The sequence below is a fragment of the Limanda limanda genome, chromosome 20, assembly GCF_963576545.1.
Source record: "Limanda limanda chromosome 20, fLimLim1.1, whole genome shotgun sequence".
Classification (NCBI taxonomy): Eukaryota; Metazoa; Chordata; class Actinopteri; order Pleuronectiformes; family Pleuronectidae; genus Limanda; species Limanda limanda.
The window spans coordinates 19,015,932-19,039,573 of NC_083655.1; the positions used below are offsets into that span (position 1 = coordinate 19,015,932).

General features: G+C 39.6%; 1 protein-coding gene across 1 annotated transcript; it reads left to right on the forward strand.

The window, feature by feature from the left end:
• The first annotated feature begins 3,121 nt into the window (after positions 1 to 3,121).
• LOC133026686 (serine/threonine-protein phosphatase 6 regulatory subunit 3-like) lies at positions 3,122 to 23,194 on the forward strand. Its single transcript, XM_061093607.1, has 16 exons — positions 3,122 to 3,144; positions 3,624 to 3,848; positions 5,190 to 5,376; positions 5,578 to 5,712; positions 6,232 to 6,297; positions 6,534 to 6,646; positions 6,845 to 6,958; positions 7,862 to 7,866; positions 8,076 to 8,083; positions 8,902 to 9,051; positions 9,504 to 9,568; positions 9,802 to 9,917; positions 10,116 to 10,194; positions 14,219 to 14,250; positions 22,249 to 22,559; positions 22,679 to 23,194. The coding sequence occupies exons 1-16, from the start codon at positions 3,122 to 3,124 to the stop codon at positions 23,192 to 23,194; spliced, it is 2,145 nt and encodes a 714-aa protein (XP_060949590.1).
• Positions 23,195 to 23,642: the final 448 nt, after the last annotated feature.

The following is a 23,642-nucleotide window of genomic DNA, read 5'->3' on the forward strand; positions in this document are numbered from 1 at the left end:
AGAAAATTCTGGCTTGTGGGTGCATTTGTGATAAATGCAAATATTTTGTTAACAAATAACCTTGTGTTTTCTGTAAATGTTTAACTATGTTCGCCTTTTATTTTGAAAACTGATGTTTTAAAGCCACATTGTGTGATTTCATGTGTTGAGCTGTTAAAACCAAATTTACATTTTAAGACTCAGTTCAGACGCCTTCTTCCAAAATGTTTAAACTCAGAAATGAATTCTGTAAATGTCATAATAGATGCTCTGCTCTGTAATTTAGGAGGTTTCGTTTTTCTTGGTCGGCCTCTTTTGAAACTGTACAATCTTTAAATATTGATAGTTTATAGCAGGATGTGACGCCAGTTCCTGAGGAAATCTTTGTCCAATGATGCAACATGGGATACAACTCTTGTACATTTTGTACAGATGCTGTTGAATTCTGCAGAGAACTGAAGTGTAAAGTTAGAGGTACTTGAATCATTCAAATAAGATATTGTATATGCTGTTCTTTGTATCCTTCAGCCATTTAGCCCATTTTATATTGCCTTTCTGTAAACCATTATACATGAACTGTGTATTCTACCTGTAATATGTAAGAACTTCAACACATAGACTGAGGATTCAGCAATGAATGAGGATTATTTGTTTTGCTTTGTCTCGAGTGTGTGTGAGAAAAAAGATTTTGTGTCACGTTCACTTCCACAAACTGGTGTTTGACACGGAACATGCTTTTCTTCAAAGTACAACATGGAGCTACACTCGCATCTATCTCACCTGTGGAGAAAGAGTTTACTTCTCTCATACAGTTTATTTTATTTTCTTCTTTATTGTTCTTTGGATTTTTAAACCTGTATTAGTCTATTTTGATATTAAAATAGTATCCCTTTAAAATCCCAAAGATATATGCTGACACTACACTATTGGACCAAAACATTTAAATTATTTTCGGGTTCGGTCACATTAGCTGGGCTATCTACTTGATTTTTTTATTCTGCATGTGCCAGTATTTGGAGAAAACATCTCTGCTTTTCAAAAAGTCCATAAACAAGCTGTTCTTTCTGTCAGCGTTTCCTCTTTAATCAGAGCAAAGCAGCGTTTCATCCACTCAGCCGTCGTTCACTTGTTCTATTAAAGGGACTCTTACCTTTGTTGCATTTGAGAATTACAGCATATTCAAATCATCCCGCCTTCCTCCAATGCCCCACCCCCTCGTTCCCATCCGCGGCGTTTTTTTGAAGAAACTTTATTTACAAGCAGACTTACAACCTACTGCCTCCGTGCACGCACGTGAGTTTTTGTTTACCAAAGCAATGGATTCGGATTCAGAAGCACCGGTAAGTTATATACATTGATGACGCGGGCCCGAATGCGCCACAAGAAGCAGACGGAAAACCTGCATTTCCATGCAGCAAACATACAGGTCTGTCGGCCAATAAGGTCCTTCGGTCCGAAGAATTTTATTGGTTGAAGTTTTCACTAAATATTATGAGAGTGAAATAATTGTTTGTTTTTACTCCTGGTGGGTCTGTCTTGCATTTTAGAGTGTCATTACCTTATTAATACCAATTTAACCTTATCCAAAAAAAGTGTAAAAATGCAACAAAGGTAAGAGTCCCTTTAACTGTGCTCCACAACAGGATTATTATAAACAAGATCTTTTTGAAGAGCGCTAACGCCTCCACCTCTCTGTGTAACTTCAGCTCACGTCCTGAGGGCGACAGTCAGATACTCAACGTTATTCACAAGAATCAGGATCAGAATGTTACGTTTTAGGATTTTTCTGCATTTATGCGCTTGCACAGACATCCTAACCATCAATACTTTTAACTGATGTTCGGTGTCACATCAATTCTTGTGATATCCAACAGAATTCATGCAGCTTCTCAGAAGTTTAACTTTAAATATATTTGTTAGTGAGAAAATGTGGATTTTCACAATGTTTAAATTGACTAAATGTGATCGCAACAGTTTGACCGTCCACAAGAGGGAGAGCAGTCTCTGATGGTTTATTTTAAGGATAATTTCTCAACCTGTGGAGCTTTAAAATGCAGCTGGGAGTTTAAAGGCAGCTTCATGTTTGTCCACATTTTTCCTTTGTCTTTAATTGGTTTACTTTAACCTGGCAAGTTGATTTTAACCCTCACTTGTTTTTAAGCACAGACTAGGGATGTGTTTGTGTTTAATTGTTTTAAATTATAGCTCCAGTTTATTCAATATAAATAAACTTAACATTTTAGATTTAGTTTCAAATTAAGACATATTAGTACATTCAGTGTTTCTAACGTGAAGAGTCGTCTCCTTCGCCCTTGTACAATAATGAGGTCCTGAATTCATCCTTTGATTCAAGTGGATTTATTGCCTCATTCCATTCCACCTTTAATAATTACAGGGTGTTTATTTCTGCAGCTGTTCAATTAGAGGCAGACCAGTTGTGCCCACTTCAAGTGAGTTATAGTCCTGTGTGTGTGTTTGGTGCGTGTACGTGTGTGTGTACAATAAGCTGGCGTTCATGTTTAGTCTGCTGCAAACTAGGGTTCTTGAAAACTCGCCACTTTTTCAACAGTGATAGCAGATTCATAATTCATCTGGAAACTCCATGAAACACACACAAGCTGCTGGAGCTTCTGAAATACCAGTCGTCAGTCTCATGATAAAGAATGAAGCAGGGGACATGAAATAAAGAGAGATGCTACTGGAAATCTGAAGTTCAGCTCAGGATACAGCCTTTGGTCTCTCTGTCACTACGGTGGCCTTTTATTTCTAACACAAAAAATCGCATTGGTCAAACTGTCTCTAAGTTAAAGGGGACATATTATGAAAATTCCACTTTTGTAGTGCTTCTACACATTAATTTGGGTATGTGGCGTGTTTACCGTCCCAAAAACTCTGGAAAAAAAAAGTCCCGCGATTTGTTGTGGTTCCTCTATGTCAGAAACTATATGCTAGAGTGCGTTGAATGGGAATAGACTAGATTGTGACGTAACAGTCACAGACCCCGCCCCCTCCCCCTCCATTTTGGAAACATTTAGCTCGTCTTAAGAGAGAATCGTGGTCGAGGCGTTCTTTTCATAGCATTACAGTAAGGACAAAACCTCATCTACGGACAAGTTTTCTCTTTTTTCCCCTGGAAGCGGAGATGGCGCAGAGGAGGAGACCAAGGTAAAGTCCTCAACTCGAGGGGGGGGGGGGGGGGGGTGTTGGGGACCGTGTCTCTGCCGCTATGGCCACTTTTTGTCGGGAGCTAACGCTAGCTTGCTGCTAGTTTGGCTCTGTTAGCTTAAATAGCTTGTTAGCTTGACCTGTGTCTGGCTCACAGGTGTGTGCTGTTGAACTGCTAAATGTGTACTGTTTGTCAGTCTGTCTCTCGCTGCTGTCTGCCTGCCTGTCCATCCGGCTAGCCTGAAATGGGCCACAACTTCCAAAGACTAAAACACACCTCATTTTAACCTGAGCCCCTACGTCTGGACTTGTACATACACACAGGCAGTGAAAAAAAATAGCTGTTAAATAACATTCCCTCAGTAAATCTTTACAATCATCTGTCAGTAGATTAAGGACCCTATAATTGTATTACTGGTAGTGACACATTTTGTCAGCAATATTTGCACAAAATTTGACTGCCAATGTGATCTTTTTAGAGCCAAGGTGTCTGACCTCCCCACCACATCCCACATTGACACACTGCTAGACAAGGAAGATGTGACGCTGACAGAGGTGATGGATGAGGATGACGTCCTGCAGCAGTGCAAGGCCCAGAACCACAAATTGGTGGACTTCCTGCTGAGACCACAGTGCATGGAGGATCTGGTCACCTACATCACACAGGAACCCAACGCTGAAGTTGAAGAGACGGTTAAATACAAGTAAGAGAAAATTGTGTAAAGGGTGTGAATAATTTTTTGTTGCTTTCAAGAAATGTGTCTGTAGACACCTTTCTTTCTCAGTTCTCTCTCTGTTCTGTAAAGGTGCTGTTATTTCTACCATAATGGTTATTTTAGCAGTGAATGGTTATACAGGCTCACAAACGAGGTAAAAACGAGTATTGACAGCATCTTTTTTTATAACACACACACTTTTTATTTATAGACTTTTTGTGAATCCCTGCAGTGCACAAAACATTATTTTGACAATGACAGAATGTCAATAGATGGTTATATTAGATGAGAAAGAATATATATATTATGATAAAATTTAGGTTGTGATTCCTGCCTCCAAAATGCAGGACAGTTACTGGTTCCTGCAATAATTCACTTGCTGCACTGTCTTCTGGCTACGCTCTGGTGGAGTCATGCCTCCATTACAGAAATCTTTCTGAAACAGTACACCTGTTTCCCAGCAGCCATATCTATAATGTTTGGAGATGTTCTGCTGATATTTTGTGTTATAGGCAATAATAGATATTAAAACAATTACAGAAGCTTTGTAGTAGTACCTCAATATAGCTTTCCATATTATCACACATTTTTATTGTCAATATATCAAATCTCGAATCAAATTTAGCTCTGAAAATGACAGGGCAACATGGTATTTAAGTTTCAGTCTGATTTCACACTCTATTGGTTGTCTGTAAACAGAAAGCATTAATAAGAACAATCTAACAATCAATCACTCGAACAATCAAAGAACAATTGCTCAGTGAATTAGGCTGACAAACACAAAAAACTGCGAAATGCTCAGCTCACAAAGTCAAACAGTACAACTGCATGTATGAACAGTTTCCTGAAGCTAACGAAATGGTCCCACTCCTCAGACTTTGGTTTTTAACCCTTTTGAACACAAGTCACCTAACAGACAGAGTTTATGTGGCGTCACAACACAGCAGACATGAGGCGGTGTAAAGAACTTGAGCATCCCGTTCATGTCCGGGTGGTCGCGCAGCGGTATGAAGGCGCCGGGCCTCAGCGGGAACACCCCCATGCTGAACACCTCCGGTCACCAGCGAGATGAGCTCGCTCTGTGCGTCCGCCACGTCGGCCGAAGACTTGAGGCCCCTGTAGGCCTGCTTCGCTATCTTTTTTTGTCCCGCGGCATTCTGGCTGCAGGTGAGGACAGCAGCCCAGTGCCCTACTCTCTTTCGCACGTTGTTATCCCGACGTTGCGGTTCGAAAATCGCGTTTTATCATATCGCAATTTTTAGCGCAAATGCAATATTATAACTATGGTATTGGAGAAAAAACTAAGGAGCAGCTTTTGTGTTTTTCCAGGTATCCTAACATATCATGTAAGCTGCTTACGTCAGATGTTGGCCAGATAAATGACAGACTTGGAAATGATGAAGAACTGCTCATGAAACTTTACGGCTTCCTCCAAAATGAGCCACCTCTCAACCCGCTCCTCGCAAGCTTCTTCTCCAAGGTCCTGTCCATACTCATTGAACGTAAGCCTGAACAGGTAAGTTGGTCAAAAGGGGGTGTTGTGTGATAAAATGTGAAGCAATATTCGATTAATATTCAACAGGTTGCATGCTCTGAATGTTTTCTTGAAGTACTTTTCACTCAAGCAAAATATATTCGACTTTTTTTTTTTTTTTTTAGAATTGTGTTTATCCTATGTAATGTTTGTAAAGTGTATATGGTTGGTTTGTGTTTATAGATCGTAGATTTTCTGCAAAAGCAGAAAGAATTTGTTGCCCTGATGATCAAACACATCGGGACATCAGCCATCATGGACCTACTTACAATGCTCACCGACATTAAACCACAACAGCTCCGACAGGATGTTCTCAACGTGGGTAGCAGGATAATGCTTTCTCATGAGTGCTAAAACTATTTCTACGATAGTTTCATTTACCAAGTAATAAATTAGACCATCACATCACATCCAACAAGAACATATTAACAAAACAAATGTTTCTTGTGGTGATCTGGTATTAGTAAAGCTATCTTTCATCAGTGTGAATTTTACTTGAACCATGCAACCTCAGCTAAAGGTGTGACATGTCACACCTTTAGCTGAGGTTGCATCATTCAGGCCGGTTTTACAGAGCTAACATCACGGTACAATGCATTTCCTCAGTTTCTTTTTAACATTTACCTATTTTGTATTCATTGTTGAAATGAAATGTCAGAATAAACTTTAACATTTTCTAACTGTTATTTCGTATATGGGATTTTCCCACGTGCTACGCTGAAGGTGATATATGAATTGGTGAAAATGTATCTTCACTTTGAATGGATAACTTATTTTTCTTGCATTCCCTCTGAACATTTGCTGCTGTCTGGACCATCTCTGCGTGTTGTTTTAAAGTGGCTAAATGAGGAGAAGGTGATCCAGAGATTGGTGGACATGGTACAGCCTTCTCAAGATAAGGATGTAAGTTTTGTCAATTGGCCACCAGGATATTACAGTCCTCTGTTTTATTTAAGCTTTGTAAAAATCAGTTTAGTCAATTACAAAAAAAAGAATCATATACCAATTATTAACCAAGATAAACCATCATGCTTGTTTTACATTTGACTTCAAATAAAGCATCAAATAATGAGTCAGATTTCAGACCTTAGATTCCTAGTTTATTGATTGCCTTCTCTTTTTTGTTCATCTTTGCCCAGAGACACTCCAATGCCTCCCAGTCACTGTGTGAGATCATCAGACTGAGCAGACATCAGATGTTACAGGTTCAGGGTTGCACAGAGCCTGACCCACTTCTGGTCACACTTGAAAAGTATGTGCCATTTCATCTAAATAAATCTAATCTAAAAATGGTTAATTTCTCGTGTGTTTTGGACCCATGACCTGACCTTTTGAACCTTCTAATGTGTTTTGTTTTTGCTGTATGTTGACCCCTGTATGTTCTTGAAACACATTCTGCTCTACTGTCAAGTGACTCAGTCTTTCCCTTCATCTTGGTTGTTCTCCTCAGACGGGAGACGGTGGAGCAGCTGTTGTCTAATATCTTTGACGAGGAGAAGAATGAATCTGTAATCGTCAGTGTTATCCAGATCCTCCTCAGACTGTTTGAAACCAGGAGACCAGCGTACGTCTTGTGGACTCTTCTACTCTTGATGTTTTATTTTGACATTCCATTCATAGATGGTTTAGAGATTGTTATGCATCTGCACCGGCAATAGCTCGTGGCTGGAGGCATTATGTTTTCAGGTTGTCCGTTGGTACCATCCTCAAAATGCAATACTTCAAGAATGCCTTGAGGGAATTTCTTCAAGTGTGGTACACATATTCACTTGGACTAACGGATGAACTGATCGATTGGCTATACAAAGCAAATGTTTTGTCTAGTGAAGGTCTCTGTAACACTGTCGAGGAATCGTTTCACATTTGACACAAACATTCACTTGGTTTCAAGGATTAACTGTTATGATTTATGTAGCCAAAGGTCAAGGTCATGGTGGGCTTAGTTTTTCTTGAACGTGATATCTTAACATCAACTCATGGAATGTCTCAAATTTGGTTCAAACACTCACTTTGTCTCAAAGATTTTGGTGGTAAAAGGTTGATTTAATCGCCCAAATGTAATATCTCAGGAACATATCGAGGGAATTATTTCCTATTTGGCACATATGTTCACTTGGACTCTCTGATTAATTCATTCAATTTTGGGGGTCAAGGTCACGGTGGCCTCAAAAAAACATGTTTTTTGGCCAACATCTTATGGGAATTTCCCCAACTTTTGATCAGCTGTCACTTGGAGTCAAAAATTAAGTGATTAGATTTGAGTGGTCAAAGGTAAATGTTACACTGACCTTATAAGAATCGCAGTTATTTCTGATATGTGAACATGGCAACATCACTACAACTCTGACTGAAAGCAGCACGCTGATGATTTATAAATCAAATTGGATTTTTTTGGCCTTTATTCACAAATCACAATTTGCCTCATAGGGCCTCACAATGTGCAACATTCTCTGTTTTTAACCCTCAGCAAGAGTAAGGAAAAACTACCAAACAAACTCTTGCAACAGGGGTAAAAAAAAACTAGTAAGTACTAGTACTAGTACTTACTGTTCAGTAATTTTGACCATCCTCACACATTATATTCCTCATTCTATATTCCACTAAATATTCTGTGTATTACATCTGTACAGGAGAATAGTGCCTGTCCAATTCCACAGATACTCCCTTCTCTCTCTAAGCAGTACCCAAGGTCAGGTTGTAGATAAAGGACCTACCACCAGTACATTGTAGTGTCTATGTTGAGGGACTTTCATATCTAACACAGATGCGCCAGACAGAGAACACCAATTCAACCATCACCAACTTTGATTCGTTGCGTATTTCTCCAGTGACAAGATGTAAGGACACAAAGTTATCTACGAATGGATACTTTGGGCTTAACTATCCAATAGGATGCAAACACCTCCATGTAACAGAGTGGCAGTGATTCTGCCCATTCATGGATGTGCTGTTGCAATGGGTGATGCAAGTAGAGGAAGATATATGGGGATGCTGTGGGAGACTTGGGGGTGACAATTCCTCATATTACTCTGTTAGTGTTTGTATGGTGTTTCACCTTCTGGTCTCCTTGATGCATCAAGTATTCATCAAAACCTTCTGCATAAAACATCAGCTGCTGCCTGAGTTCTCCTTTCACCAACTTCCAGAAAATTTACTATATGGATATTTTATGTTATTTGTCACCCTAACAGTGTTCAGATTTATTTCACTACCTTATTCCAGTGTAAGAGTGTAACAGTCTAAAATGTAGTAATAATAATATATACATGTTATATATGTACTTTTCCTAACAATGTTTTCTTAACGCACTACAAGATTTAAAATAATGGTACATCACACAACAGAATATTATCAAGATTATCTCTGTGTGTCCACATAATGTTAGTTTGTCCCTGCAGGATTCCTTTTGATTTTTCTTTAGTATAGTGTTAAAACCACTCTTAGCATTATACTATCCATACCACATCTAATATGTCTCCCTTCATAATTCTTTGTTTTGCTCCTCAGGACATGTTTTTCAAATACATCTGGAACAACTCCCTCCACAGTCAGGTTGAAATGTGTACAGCTATGATTCTCGCTATGCCCCCCGCCCCCAGTGACATCCAGCCAGATACTGAGCAGGAACCTGCAAGGGAGAGCATCCTCATCACACATGTAAGAAAATAGTAGACAAGAAATACCATCATAATATTTTATCTTGTGGGATTGAAGCAAATATTTGTGTTAGTAAATTAAAGTTTTTTTGTTTTTTTTCCTGCTGAACCTTCAGACTAAACAACAATGTTGGTTATGTGGTTATTCCATGACCAACAAGCCAATGAAGAAGTGAGTTGTACTTACTGTAAAGTAAAGATAAAACACAGTGGTAAAGACAGCAATTCTTAAATAGGAAATTACTGCAGCACGTTTTTCTAGGCAATCTGGTTCATTATGAGCATAATTGGTTTATTTCAAAGTTTGGACTGAATATTGTATTGCAAGGTCCATGGACACCACCTTCACTATTCACAACTAGTGAAGGCTTATTGATGATATGTGACAGATGACTGTATTTGCAGTGTAAACTAAATTAGTTGGATTAACCTGCTTATATTTTTCTTCACCAGCTGCTTCAAAACTGCCAGTTTATTCAGAGAATCCTAGACGCCTGGGGCTCCAATGAGGAAGAACAGTGAGTATTCTGCTCTGCTGCAAAGACAATATAAGTAACTATGTCAGACTTTTGCTGTGTTTAATTTAGTTGTGGTTTTCTGTAAAAGAAAAGAACAGACCACAAAACCAAAAGTTATGTGCTCCTTTACTATCAAAATGTCAATGTTAAAAGTGTAACAAAATGTCAAAAGAACACTACTGGTTGTGGAGAAGTTAACAGAGTGATGTTAAAATTGTACTGATGTATTTTAGGGCGGCAGGTGGTCCGCGACATGGCTACATGGGTCACCTGACTAGAATAGCCAACTCTATAGTTCATAACTCTGACAAAGGCCCTAATGGCCCGCAGATACAACAGCTCATCTCAGGTAAGGACTGGCTCATACCGGTTATCTTCATCTGTCTTGAAAAATTGACTTTATAAATATAATAACTTTTAAATTTGTTTTGGGAGTAACTGAGTGAACATCCTCTCATGGCATCCCTTAACTCAATGGTTAGCCTATGTAACAAAATAACTAGTGGCATCTTACATGCAGTATTTCCTATGTGTGTTTCTAACACAGAGCTCCCAGTAGAGGACAGAGAGAAATGGGAGGCCTTTATTTCTGGGCAGCTGGCTGACACAAACAAGAGAAACCTGGTGAGTAACTAGGGCATCATCAACGCTGATGCCAAGTTTTAGTTTAGTCATACACGTTGGGTGTGCAGTGCAGGTATTTAGGACAGTTTTTATGATTGTGCTGACCCTAGTTAAGCACGTTGGATTAGGGTTTGGTAATATGCTCAACATTTTTTTCTAACCAGCCACCGTCTACCCAACAATAGTCAATTGTCTATATATATATATATGCATGTGTGCGAGAGTTCTCAGTGAAGGGTACATTACATAAAGGCTACATGGGTTGTGAAATTGATAAAATATTTCTAGCTGATGATGCAGTTGACATCAGCTTTTTTGATCACTGTACAACAAGTAATACAGATGTGTTTTCCTTAAGCCCTTGTCACTGCAGTGTACAATGCATAACTTTTTTCACCGGTTAATTTGTGACTATGGGTCATGCACAACTACAAGCTACAGATATATCCATACTCTGTTTTGAAATGCTAGGGAACAGTGTCAACTGGTCATCCAGGCCAACCACATGGGCGGCCAGCTGGGGTGGCTTGCCGCCGAAGTCGAAGACAAGCCGCCAATGTTCAACCAGGGTAAGCATCAGTGGAAGCTCACTCTGTTTTTCTCCTTCATAAAATTTATTTTTCGTGCCTCTACTTGAAACCACTTCAGCTTCTTCTCATCCCTTCTGATAAATGTAATGTTCTGGAAAGTTCACAGGGACACAAAATAATACAAATTACATGATTTCTGAAATGGATCATATCACCACCAGGCAATTGAACATTGGCGGAATGCAATTGCCTCCGGCCAGAGACCAGGCCGGGCCGTCCACCAGAAGCCAGGGGACGGGCCGAGCCAATTCCTACAGTCAGAGGCCAGAATAAGGTAAACACCAGCTCGTCCGTGCCAAGTGCTACCTTTTTATTTATCTAGTTTCAGAGGAATATTTTGATAATATAAAATAGCTTACAGATGTGTTGTTTTCTCGATGTGAATAGCATTTTTGTCAAAAGTTGTTAAAAGTTTATGTCAATTCACTTATTCTAGTCCTCACGACAACGCAACAAAAAAATTGTCTCAACACAACAGTAAAACACCTCTCTCTCACGTCCAATGAATCATAATTGTAAGGAGTGAGCACTACAACAGCTCAGTTAGTTTTGTCCATGTTCAAAGTTTACACACGTACATTTCTGAGTTCTATTATTATATCATAATACTGGGAGAATGGCGCAGATTATCATTTCCTTCAGGTGAGATACCAGACTAGTTTTCCTGTGTATGTCAGTTAAACACTTTGTTGCACTAAAGACATGCCTCATGGTGGCTCTTTTTGAGAAAGTTGTAGCATTATATCAGTGACAATGTTGATCTGATTTATGTTATTTATGCTGCAAAATAGATATTATTTAAAGTATTATAAAAGTGCCTATAGCAGAGTTGACTGAACCAGTTACTGCTCAGTGTGTCTGTGCAGTGTTTCTCACACCACAAGTACATTCTGACTGCCATATTAATTTCAATCAAGCCTCTTAATTTGTCTCTCAAAGTGGACCAGATTGATGCACAAATCAGAGTTTGTCTCATAGGGCTTTAACAAGGTGTGACATCCTCTGTCCTTAACCCTCAGCAAGAGTAAGGAAAAACTACTAAAAACCCTTTAACAGGTAAAAACACGTAGAAACCTCAGAGAGACACATGTGAGGGATCCCTCTCGCAGGACGGACAGAAGTACAATAGATGTCAAGTGTAGGAAAACATCATCGGGATTAAAGTTTTTAGCAGCATTGATGAGGGTTAACATTTTGAACGATAACTTCAATACTATATGTCAAGCAGTCCTGCTGCAATCATAGTCTCTGGTCAGCGGCCAGCAAGATCATGATCCAGCATCCAGATGGATTCCACTATATGTAGATGTAACCGGTTACAGCTCCCAGTGTGGAAAGAGGCGTAGTAGAGTACAAATTCAAATTGTCTCCGGGTTAAACTTCAATCAAACTATTGTCTCTCATTCATTTGTGTCATTTAAGGTATACTGTATGCTTTGGAATTCTCATTGTTAGCTTAAATACTAAATGTTGTCACTTTGTCATGTATACACCGAGGTTTCACAAAATGCTTGGTCATGGAAATTTGGTTTAAAGTTATTGAAAAGTCATGGAAAAGTCATGGAAATCCATTGGTCAAAATGTGTATGAACCCTGGCACTTGATCTATAAATTAATTTTAATAATGTGTTTACAGGAAGACATGCGTAACTTTCTGGTCTGTTTTAAAACTTTCAAATTAAAATGACTGAGGAATGGTAATGAGCTTTCTTTCTATGTACTCTTTCAAATTACTTAAAATCCTTATTTGTAGAAATTTTCAGCCCTGAATATTTTCAAATAGAGTTCAGAAGAATGGAAAACCTTTTTGACACTCTCTGATTACCGAGAGGACATTTTGAGTTTGGGTCAAATCGATATCTCAAAAAAAGATTTATTACAAATGTGTGTTTGTGGTGTGTGTGTGTGTGCAGGCAGAGGACAGCCCAGATAATGATGAGCTGCAGCTCAACTGGAACTCCACCGTCTCCTTGGAACTGGAACTCCACCGTCTCTCTTTAGCCTGTTTAGTTTTTGATAAAATTAATATTTCTCTAAGCAATTTGAATGGAAATAAGCATTTTCCACTGTTTTTCATACATTTTACTGACACATTTGTTACAGAAAAAAAAATACAGAAAACATGAGCCCCTATTTTTTACCCTACCTTATTTAATCACATGTTTAATGTTCAGTTGAGCTTCTATGTACATAAACACTTAAATACCATCTCTAAAATTAATACCAATTTATATCAGAATTTATTTACAGGAAACTCACAAAGAAATTGTCTGTAAAATAAACTTTCAAATTAATTGATAACTTGTTAACTATAAGTTGAATAAAAGTCATTAGTTTATAAGTTTGTGTTAACAATTGTTTTTTTTTAAATTGACTCAACAATTTTCTGTTTTCCGTAAAGAGCAAAAAGAATAAAGTTTTTAGAGAGACAAGAAAATGATTGAGTTCTTCCTTTGAGATGTGACTGTAGCACTTGGACATAACACCCCCCCCCCCCCCACTCTCTCCTCTCATTCTTTGATTCTGTTATTGTTGTAGGATGAGGGCGAGTTGCTTTTATGTCTGAGGACACAGAGTGAGTCTCTCAGCTCGAAGCTAGTCGAGCCTCTGTATGACGACAACACACTCATGCTGTGCACGCTGGATTTTCAAAGAGTACACTCCAAAAATATATTTACTATAAGACACAATAACTCAGCGGTTACTACTTACATCAGGATTTATATTAACATATTTTGCTTTTCAGTTGTATTTTAAATGTTATTCTCTCAGTTGTGGAAGACGTCCTCAGATGCTTTGTGAAAGTAGTAATAAAACAAATGAATACACACGGGCTGTATGTGAGATATATCCTGCACACATACAGTTAATGTACTCGGCTCCTTTCCACCACCTGTTTAGGCAGGCGTATAACTTTTAATGTTCCTGTCTGCTGAAGTTGTTGTTCTGCTGCTGCTCTGCTTTGTGCATTTTAAAAATTTGATTATTGACTGTTGTACTGCGACCTTGAGTATCCTGAAAGGCGCCTTATAAAATAAATGTATTATTATTAATTGTGTTATGAATTTATTTTGCTTGTTTATTTAAAATATTTTGTTCTTATTTAAACTACAATTATGTTAGATTGATTTTGTTTATCAGTCGTGGTTTATTAATTTGCTTTGTTGCTTGTTTAATTGCTTTGCGATGAGTTTATGGATCACTGTCATATTTTCGTTAATCTGTGCAGATGTGGGGCAACGTACGCCACTAATATTTGTCCAGCTCTTACAGAACAGAAAATAAATAACAATAACGTTGTTTTTATGTTTGGTGGACTGGTATCAGTCGTGTACGTTGTGCTGTGTGTTCATAAAGGTTTTAATGACCAGATTTTCTTTTCCTCTGCTGCTTTTTTTTAATCATTGAATGTGTTTTATTTATTTTGATTGGATTATGATCATGTGAATTTTCATCATGTTGGTTCAAGTGCTGCATTGATTCACATGAGTTTACCGTGTGTGTTTCTTTCCGATGTAGGAGTGTGAGTTTGGGTGACATGCTGAACGAGGAGGAGGTGGGAGATTTACCATCGCTGAGCCAGTCCCGACACGAGCGCATGCAGGAACAGCTCAACAGCTTTCAGGAGGAGGAGGACCACTGGCATAATGTATGAAAGTTATGAGACTACTTCTGTTCAATTACTGCACAAATTGTTGTATTATATTATAACACAGGAGGTGCAGGAGGCGCAGTACACTGGTGGGCTGGTGTGGAGGAGAAGTCGCACAACTGTGAGATAGAACATCAGCGCTCAGACAAACAATGAGACCCTGATCACATCATCTTCATAATATTTTCAACTGTTTAATACTTGTCAGGATGGGACCTAAGGTCAAAAGTTTAAATACTCGCTCAGGTTCTGCTTCATCTGGTATGACATGAAGTATATTCATCCTAAAATTAACAAATCCAATGAAAAGACAAGCACGTCCTCTCTCTATTTGTATATTGTTTTTCTTAAATATTAGAGATGCAAACTTATATACACAGATAAAAGAAAGGAAATGTGATGGACAGCTGCACAAATTAAAAAAACGTGAGAGATTTAGATCATTTGAAATAAAAAACGTGAGATATCTATATGCCAGTAAACAAAATATTTAATTTCAATTAGGATGAATGCAGTGTACAGTTTTCAACGATAACCTAGAAAGGAACACATCTCAAAGAAGAAAACAAACATTTAACAGCTTTTTCAAAATTTGATGTGGTAGCGGAGAGCTCCAACGCTGATCCTCTGTCAATCAAACCTGTGATTGAGATGTTCGACAAATGGCTTTCTGAGGTTAAAGTCGTTACAGGCACAGCGATCATGAAACTGTTGATTATAGGACACATGTGTCAAACACAAGGCCCGCGGGCCACATGTGGCCCGCGAATTAATTATATGTGGCCCGCATGATAAAATCTATTTACTATTAGAGCTGGCCCGCCGGCAGTGTTTTGCAAGTTCTCAATACAAAATAAGTACTGACAATTCCTGAGGGTCAGTGAACACATCGGGATGGGGCACGTGACAGTTCTAGACCAATAGCAGGCTCTCATTGGCTGACGAGTGGGCGGGTCAATGGTGAATGACAGATCCCACAATGCACTGCCCGTGTGTCGGCACGTCAATCACGGTCCCGCGACCGCGCACCTCACTTGTGACAACTTTCAACTATCCCGCTCCCCAAAAATGGCTAAACGAAAGGTGGCATTTGAAAACAGGAGCTTTCAAGACAGGTGGGAGGAACAGTATATGATCGCGGATGTAAAGGGTGGATCCGAGAAAAGATGGAGGAAAAAAGTGAGGAAAAAAGTGAGTTGACAGCTTATCACTGCATCATACACCAGGAGTCTTTGTGTTGCAAAGCCTTGAAAACGAACATGTGATGAGCATCATAACATTAGCGGTTAACTTAATCAGAGCCAAAGGTTTAAATCACCGCCAGTTCAAGTCTTTTCTGAAAGCTCCGAAATACAACGTGTCTGTGTGACATCACGAGCCACCCGAATGCGCTCAACCTGCAGCTTCAGGGGCGGGGGGGGCGGGGCCGTGTCATCACTGACATGTACGCTACAGTGAGGGCTTTAAAACCAAGCTGAGCTGGTGGGAGACGCAGATGCTGCAGGAAAACTTGTTTTTCTCTTGCTACTACAGGACATTTGATTTTTCTTTGAAGTCAATTATTTTTGTCTGTTGTTTGCCTGTAGAAAATGTTTTCAGTGGAAATTACTCTGGAAATACTGCAGATAAAGCCAGAAAGCAATTAATGAAACTGATTTTATTACTTTTATATTTATTTATGTATTATTTATTATTTGTTTTCATTTATTTCATAATTAATGTTGTTTTATCGGCAATACTCTATAGGCCTTGTTAGTTCCAGGTTCAATATGTGCACTAAGGTTCTTTCAATAAGTTTTCAATAAACGTTGAACCCATGTGGCCCTCGACTTGAAGCAATTTTTTGATTTCGGCCCACTGCGTATTTGAGTTTGACACCCCTGTTATAGGAGAACAGATCACGAAAGAATGGAAGAAGGATCTTTTTCAAAGAGACGTTAATATTTTAATCTTTGAGTGAAGTTTGCTAAAAGCTACAGTTGATCCTCTGATATACAAAATGAAACTACAGCTAATTTCAAAGTAAATTGTGTATTTGTTTTTATTTTTATTTCCTTAATGTGTTTTTAAAAACAGACATAAATATACTGACTTGATGAATTTATTGTTAATTTGAGTATTTGTTGAAATGAAAAATGAAGATAATCATAATAATTATCCTTCATTTATTTGGGTGGTGTCATTTAAAAATATATATATTCTGACCCAGTCCGATAAAAAGTTAAGGATGGATATTTCTTTGAGTGAGCAGGTAAAAAGAAGAGGAAATGAGAGAAATAACAGATTAAGAAAAACATTATTAATGTCATCCCAGCACGATTACTAATCTATTGGTGTCAAAGCAGAAGGGAAACTGTGCTCAAAGGTGCTGTAGGTGAGGTGTCGTCGTTTCAGGGACGGAGGAGAGAGAGGGAGAGGAAATTGGGAGACGGGGGTGGGGGGGGAGACGGAGAGAAAAATGGAGAGATAAAAGATGATCTTGGTGCCTCCTCAAGAAATGTTTGAGAAAGCATTTAAGTAATCTGATATTTCTGCTGCCACAACACTCCCAGCTACTTTGCGCTGAATCTCCGGCTCGAGCCTCTTTTCATAAATTTGCACCTCGCAATCCAAAGTGTGCAAAGCCATCTCCCTGTTAAAGCAGCCGGGCTCTTAAATGCACCCTCAGATATAAATAAAACCGCAAATGCATTTATCCACCCCTACAAAAAAAAGAAAAAAAAAGGAATATAAAGACTAATCCCGAGGTCTCTCCAAGAGGAGAAAATAGAAATGTCATTAAATTCCTCTGAAATATAGATCACTTTTCACACGAGAAGACACTCGGCACGCTGGAGCTCAAGTTTTGATAGAGTTGATCTTAAAGGTTTAGACGTGGAACCAGTTTCTACTGAGATGCAGTTTTATTTGAAAAGCGGCAAATCACAACATATATTATCTCAAGGCACTGGCACGAGCTCTCACAGTCATACAGAGAAATCTACATTGATTAGTACTCAAATATAAATATAAATGCTAATTCACTCTATTTGATATTTTGAAATTCGTACACACAACCAAATAAAATAAAAATAAATTGTTAAGTTTAGATTTTTTTTTATATTGTCTCCATTTTTGTACTATGTCTAATTTAACAGGTGAACAAAAGCCTAAAGAGTAAAAAAATAATATATTTACACAGGGTTCTAAGCTGCTGAAATGGTGCAAATGTAATTAAATAAACTTGAAATTAAAAATATGACAGGGACATTACAAAAAGTGTTAAAATATCAAACTTTTGTCGGTGTTTGTCGGCTTCAATGAAAAGAGAAGGAGTTCAAATGTTAGAGAGGAAAAGGGGGCGGGGGTGTTTCTAACATGCATAAGATTTTCAATGATTTGACATGTTGTCTCAACCATGATTTGTTGCCACTCCCTGGAGAGCTGAGTTAAAAGACTCGGAGTGACTGAGGAAGACGTACACTTTAATCACGTTAGCGGAGTTTCATGAAAATTTCAGATCAAGATGCTAACATCTGCTTTCCATTATTCATCACTGTTGTCACCACAAAGAAGATCCCGGCAACCTGATACACTTGACTTCTGAAGTTACTTACTTTCGACTGTAACACAAGTTTTACTGTCACACACGTGCACACACACACACACACACACACACACACACACACACACACACACACACACACACACACACACACACACAAACACACACACACACACACTTGCACACACACACACACACACACACACACACACACACACACACACACACGTTGTACACGCACACTCCTTGCACACAAACACAGACAGAAGCAAGGCTGGTAAATAATGGAACACAAATACAATTATGCATGAAAATGAGAATAAAAAAGAGGTGATCGTGAATGAGTGTCCTGAACGGATGGAGGCTGACGAGTTAGTGAGAAAGACAGAATAAAAGAGAATAATATGATTGCATTCTTCTCCTCTCCTCCCTTACACATCCCACTCCTCCCCGCACTTTAAAGCAGGGCCTCCATGTCTGTTTTCACATTCTATCTTATCAGTGGCATTTAACTCCTAACGAGGAGAACGATATCAGGGATATCAAAGTAGCACTTTTGTCATGTTGCATTAGAGTCCATCCTCCTCCACCTGCTTACACACCTCTGATCAGCGATTGTTTGTCGAAATACAGAGCGAGAGACAGCTGTTTATGTATAAAAGAGAGTGCAGCCTGTCGTCTGCCTGGCGGTTGATCTCTCTCAAGCAGCTCACCACCTCTTAACAACTTGCATCTCTTCTCATTCTGCCTTCTTCTTTCATTTGTTTTCTCTTTTTTTATTCCTCCTCGTGCACGACATGATGCTACAGGTGATGAGCAGTTTCTCAGCTGAAGGAATCCCAACACAGGGTTTCTGTCCCACTGCTGCACGTCCGCTCTCCCCCACTGCCACAGGTTAGAATCCGGGAGCACCAGCTGCTCCAGATGTCTCCATGTGAAGACACACCAGGTCCAAACGTCCACAACATCCAGCTCCGGCTGCAGGAGACGCTCCTGGAAACGTCTGCTTTGTCTGATTGAGCAGAGTGTGTGTGTGAGTCTGTGTGTGTGTGTGTGTGTTTCCTGTATCCTTCCTCCTCCTGGCAGAGGAATGCTGTGACTGAGCCACCCTCTAACTCTCTGCTGCTCCCCCCCTCCCTCCATCCCTCCTCCCTCTCTCTCTCTAATACACACCATCTCTCACTCTCACCTATTCTCTTATCCTCTTCATCATCAAATGAGCTCATCCTCCTCTTCATCAGTGTCTGCTCTAATAAACAAACAGATTAACATGAAATAAGAAGTTATAAAAAGCCCACTCAATATTTATCCCATTTCATGGTGTTCCTGTTTTCCTACTGACATTTGTAATCATCTTATTTTGTATTTTTATCTCCATTAGTTAAATTATTCATTTATTTTCCACTCTGCTCATTGCCCCCCCTTGTTTTCTTTATATTGATGAAATGTGAAACGCCCACACGACAGCCCGATGCTCTGTATTGACCTCTCCCTGGTCCTCTTAGTGTATTACTGAGTGTGTGATTGTGCCTCATGGAGCACGACAAACTAATGCAACAGCGCCACCATGTGGCCGGCGATGCCCCCCAGCATCAAACCAGATCTGATCCCAACTTTGAGGAAGAACCAGACCCTGAGAAGATGCTGTAGTTCCTCTGTGTTACCATGGAAGCATCGGTTTGCCTTTACCTCCACAGGGACTGAGCATCAGAAAGGAGCCAGTTAATGGAGGATTGTCCCAGTTCCACAGTCCAGTCTGAAGAGCAATGGGTCTGTTGGGAACCATCATCATGAGGAAATCAGTCAGACGAGCTTCTTCTCTCTTTATATGTCTCTTAAAGACACGTTTTTACAAGTGTTTATATACTTATTTTGACTTTGTTTATGTTTGTATGTTGATATTTGTGTAGTTAATGTTGGATGTTTGATTAAATTTCCCCTGTGTGCCTTTTTTCAAGAGAAATATTACTTTTTAAACCCTTGTCAGTTTTGCTTGGTCCCCAACAGTCCTACATACATAACGTTTATAAGTATATCATAATTATAAACACTATACTTTTTATTTGAAGCTGGATTAGGAAAAAATAAATCCTGACATTGAAAGGGAGGTGGAATCAGTGTTTTGCTTTATCAGTTCTAAATAATTAGACTTTTCTGGTTCCAGCGACTCAATTGTGCAATTTCTTTTGTCTTATATATTTAAACTTGACCCTTTATGATCAAAATTATGATGAAATTCTTTGTTGCAGCCGTATTCAGTGAGATTTTGGATAAAACAGTTGTGTTGTGTTGACACACCTCAATTAATTTCTCTTAACTGTCCACGTTTCCCTCTAATCTCAGTTCCTCCCACTGAAGATGTAGGAAGAGATGCAAGGAAAAGAAGAAGAAGTAAAGAGTGAACGTGATTGAAGTCCTGTTCTGCTCCACCGTCCTTCAGCTGACGTCTGGTTCTGATAACAAGGAAGAAACTGGAGGAGCTGTCAGTCAAGGTTTGTCACGTCTGTGGCGACTTCTGTTCATTTGGAGTTTTTATGTTTTGCCCTTGAAGGCTGTCGGAATTACAACGAGGACTCAGAGTTTCCACCTCATGCAGACACAAATATTCACAAATTCAAGCTGAATAATTTACCTTCAATGGGAAATGACAGTAGATCTTCAAGATAAGAGAGGAAACATGTTTCTGGTAACTTTATTAAATAATGAATTGCCTATTTCTAAATCTTTTTGATGATCACTCTTTTGAAAGATGGTCAGTTTGGAACAAGTCTTCTCTCTTTTTCTCTCTCTCTTTGCTTTGCTCTCTCAAGGTTGTGTCTCCATTTTTAAATGTCAGCGTCGTGTCTACCAGATTCTGACAACTGAGAGCAACAAGGGGATACTGGGAAAGAGAAGCCACTTCATTTACACGCCTGAGGGGGAAGGTTTTTTTTTTCTTAAGTGACCAAAAAATCCCAGAGCTATGTTGACATTTAAGTCATGGTTTAAGAAAAAAAATTAGTTTTTTCTTGCATCATGACCCAAAGCCTTTTTCTTTTAACCACTTTTTATGGAGTGCAGTGCTTCTGCAGTCAGACATTTTCAGCAACACATTTTTCAAGTTCCTCAACGTTCGAAATAGCCCCAATGAAAGCAGCTGCACATAATATGTATTGCAATTTTTTTTGTGGTTATTGGACTTTTTCTGCCTCTCTTCCTCTAACAAGTGTCCCTACATTCACAAACAGATTTTCTTGTAGTCTACTTCCGTTCTTCCCAGCAGTAAATTCTTGAAACTCTTGACAGTTAAATAGCTGTCCCAGACTGAGTTTTGTCATCACGCAGCTGTCAAGCGGGGCAAATAAGTAATGATATTACATCCAATTTCACATGGCAGTGATAGCATACCGTGTGATAGTTGATCATCTCCTGAAGGCTTTCTGCAAATTTTGTCAGACTGGACTGTGGAGAGTAGAGGACAGACATGAAGGCAGACAGAGACAGAGACAGGGAGAGAAAGAGAGAGAGAGAGAGATTGTCAGTGTGTATTCTTACACCTGACAGATAAGAATACAAAATGAAATAAAAATAAACTGCACAGGGCAAACAATAAAAAGTAGGCTGCACAAACCACAAATGGAAGGAAATGCAAATTTCTGCCAAAGGCTAAATAGACTGCACAGACACACACTCTGTCCGATCGGTATGGCTTAATGTAAACTGTGTTTTGTTTTAGAGACAGAATGGTAATTGGGAAAGAATTATTCTAGAACATCTGTGCTTGGCAAGACCCAAAGGACGGTACAGGAATTTAATGGGGCTTTTTAAAATCTAAATATGGATTTCATCTGTTAATGTCACCGAGGATGAAGGCGTATTACTACTCATTCAAACTCAGATGTTTTTTTTAAACACATAATACATGTCAATAGAGGCCAGCACCCCGGCACTCAAAAAAAAGTAATACTATTTCTATGTTTGAGATCAAGACAGGTTTTTTTATTGTTTACCTTGATAACCTCATCTCTGGTGGACGACTGGACTAATTCTCGGATCCCATTAACAAACTGCTTGTTAGGCTTGTTAGGTTTCCACATAACCGATTTTCACCAAAAGCGGGGGAAAGGTGTATCGTGACAAATCATCTCGCACCCTCTGCTCCTGGACCGCCTGGCTGGCATTGGAATCACTGGTGCTGCACTCTCCTGGTTCACATCATACCTCACTGACCGCCAACAATTCGTGCAACTTGGGAACCACAAATCTGGGTGTTCGGGTGTTTCACTGGGAGTGCCCCAGGGGTCAGTCTTGGGTCCCCTGCTTTTCATCATTAACCTCATCCCCCTGGGCACACTCCTCCGTCACCATGGGGTCCATTTTCACTGCTACGCCGATGACACACAGGTCTACATCTCCTCCAAACCGACCGCCATCCCTCCTACCTCCCTCATCACCTGCCTCGACGACATCCGGAGCTGGATGAGCAGGAACTTCCTAAAGCTAAACGGAAACAAAACTGAGGCCCTGCTCATCGGCTCCAAATCCACCATCACCAAATCCCAACACACCCCTGCTCCACCCATCATCATCGACGGATTCCCTGTACCATTCTCCCCTCAAGTCAAGAGCCTCGGCGTCATTCTGGACAGCACCCTTTCATTTGCACCCCACATTCAAAACATCACCCGGACTGCATTCTTCCACCTCCGCAACATCTCCAGACTTCGCCCATCACTGACCCAGTCAGCACCGAAATCCTGGTCCACTCATTTGTCACATCCCGCATCGACTACTGCAATGCCCTCCTCACCGGACTCCCCACCAAACTCATCAACAGACTGCAAATCATTCAGAACTCGGCCGCCCGGATCATCACCTGTACCAAATCATCGGATCACATCACCCCTGTACTCATCCAACTTCACTGGCTCCCTGTACAACACCGCATCAACTACAAAAACCTTCTCCTCACCTGCAAAGCTCTCCACAACCTAGCCACCACTTACCTCTACGACCTCCTTCAGGAATACACACCCTCCCGCACCCTCCGCTCATCCTCTTCAGGACTACTAACCATCCCCACGTCACGCCTCAGTAGCATGGGTGCCCGAGCCTTCAGCTGCTCAGCACCCAGGCTCTGGAACTCCCTCCCCCCACACATAAGACAATCAGACTCCATCACATCATTCAAATCCCAACTCAAAACTCACCTGTTCAAACTGGCATACTCTCTATAACTGGACCCTGTGCACTTCATTTGTTTTTATGTTGAAGTTCTGTTTTAATGTTGTTTCTATCTTTTATGCTTTTATCTTGTTATCCTGTATTATTTTATTGTAAGGTGACGTTGGGTGTCCTGAAAGGTGCCTCCAAATAAAATGTATTATTATTATTATTATTATTAAAAAAGCCTCAAGGAGCATTATGAAAAACGCAACAGGAAGCCGCCATTTTGGATTTAGTGGCCATTTTGGCCATATTCTACATTTTTAATTTGATGTACTTGTTGTAGAGCTTTCATCAAATCAACTTAAAATTTAGATGAGTGTCATCACAACAAGATGGAGATCTAATGTTATCAAAATAACAACTTTTTGTCAGAGCGTGTGACCGTGGCGTGGCGTCAAAGTTTGATTAAACGCCATCAAAACACGAGCTTCTGTATCTCAGACATATTTGGTCCAA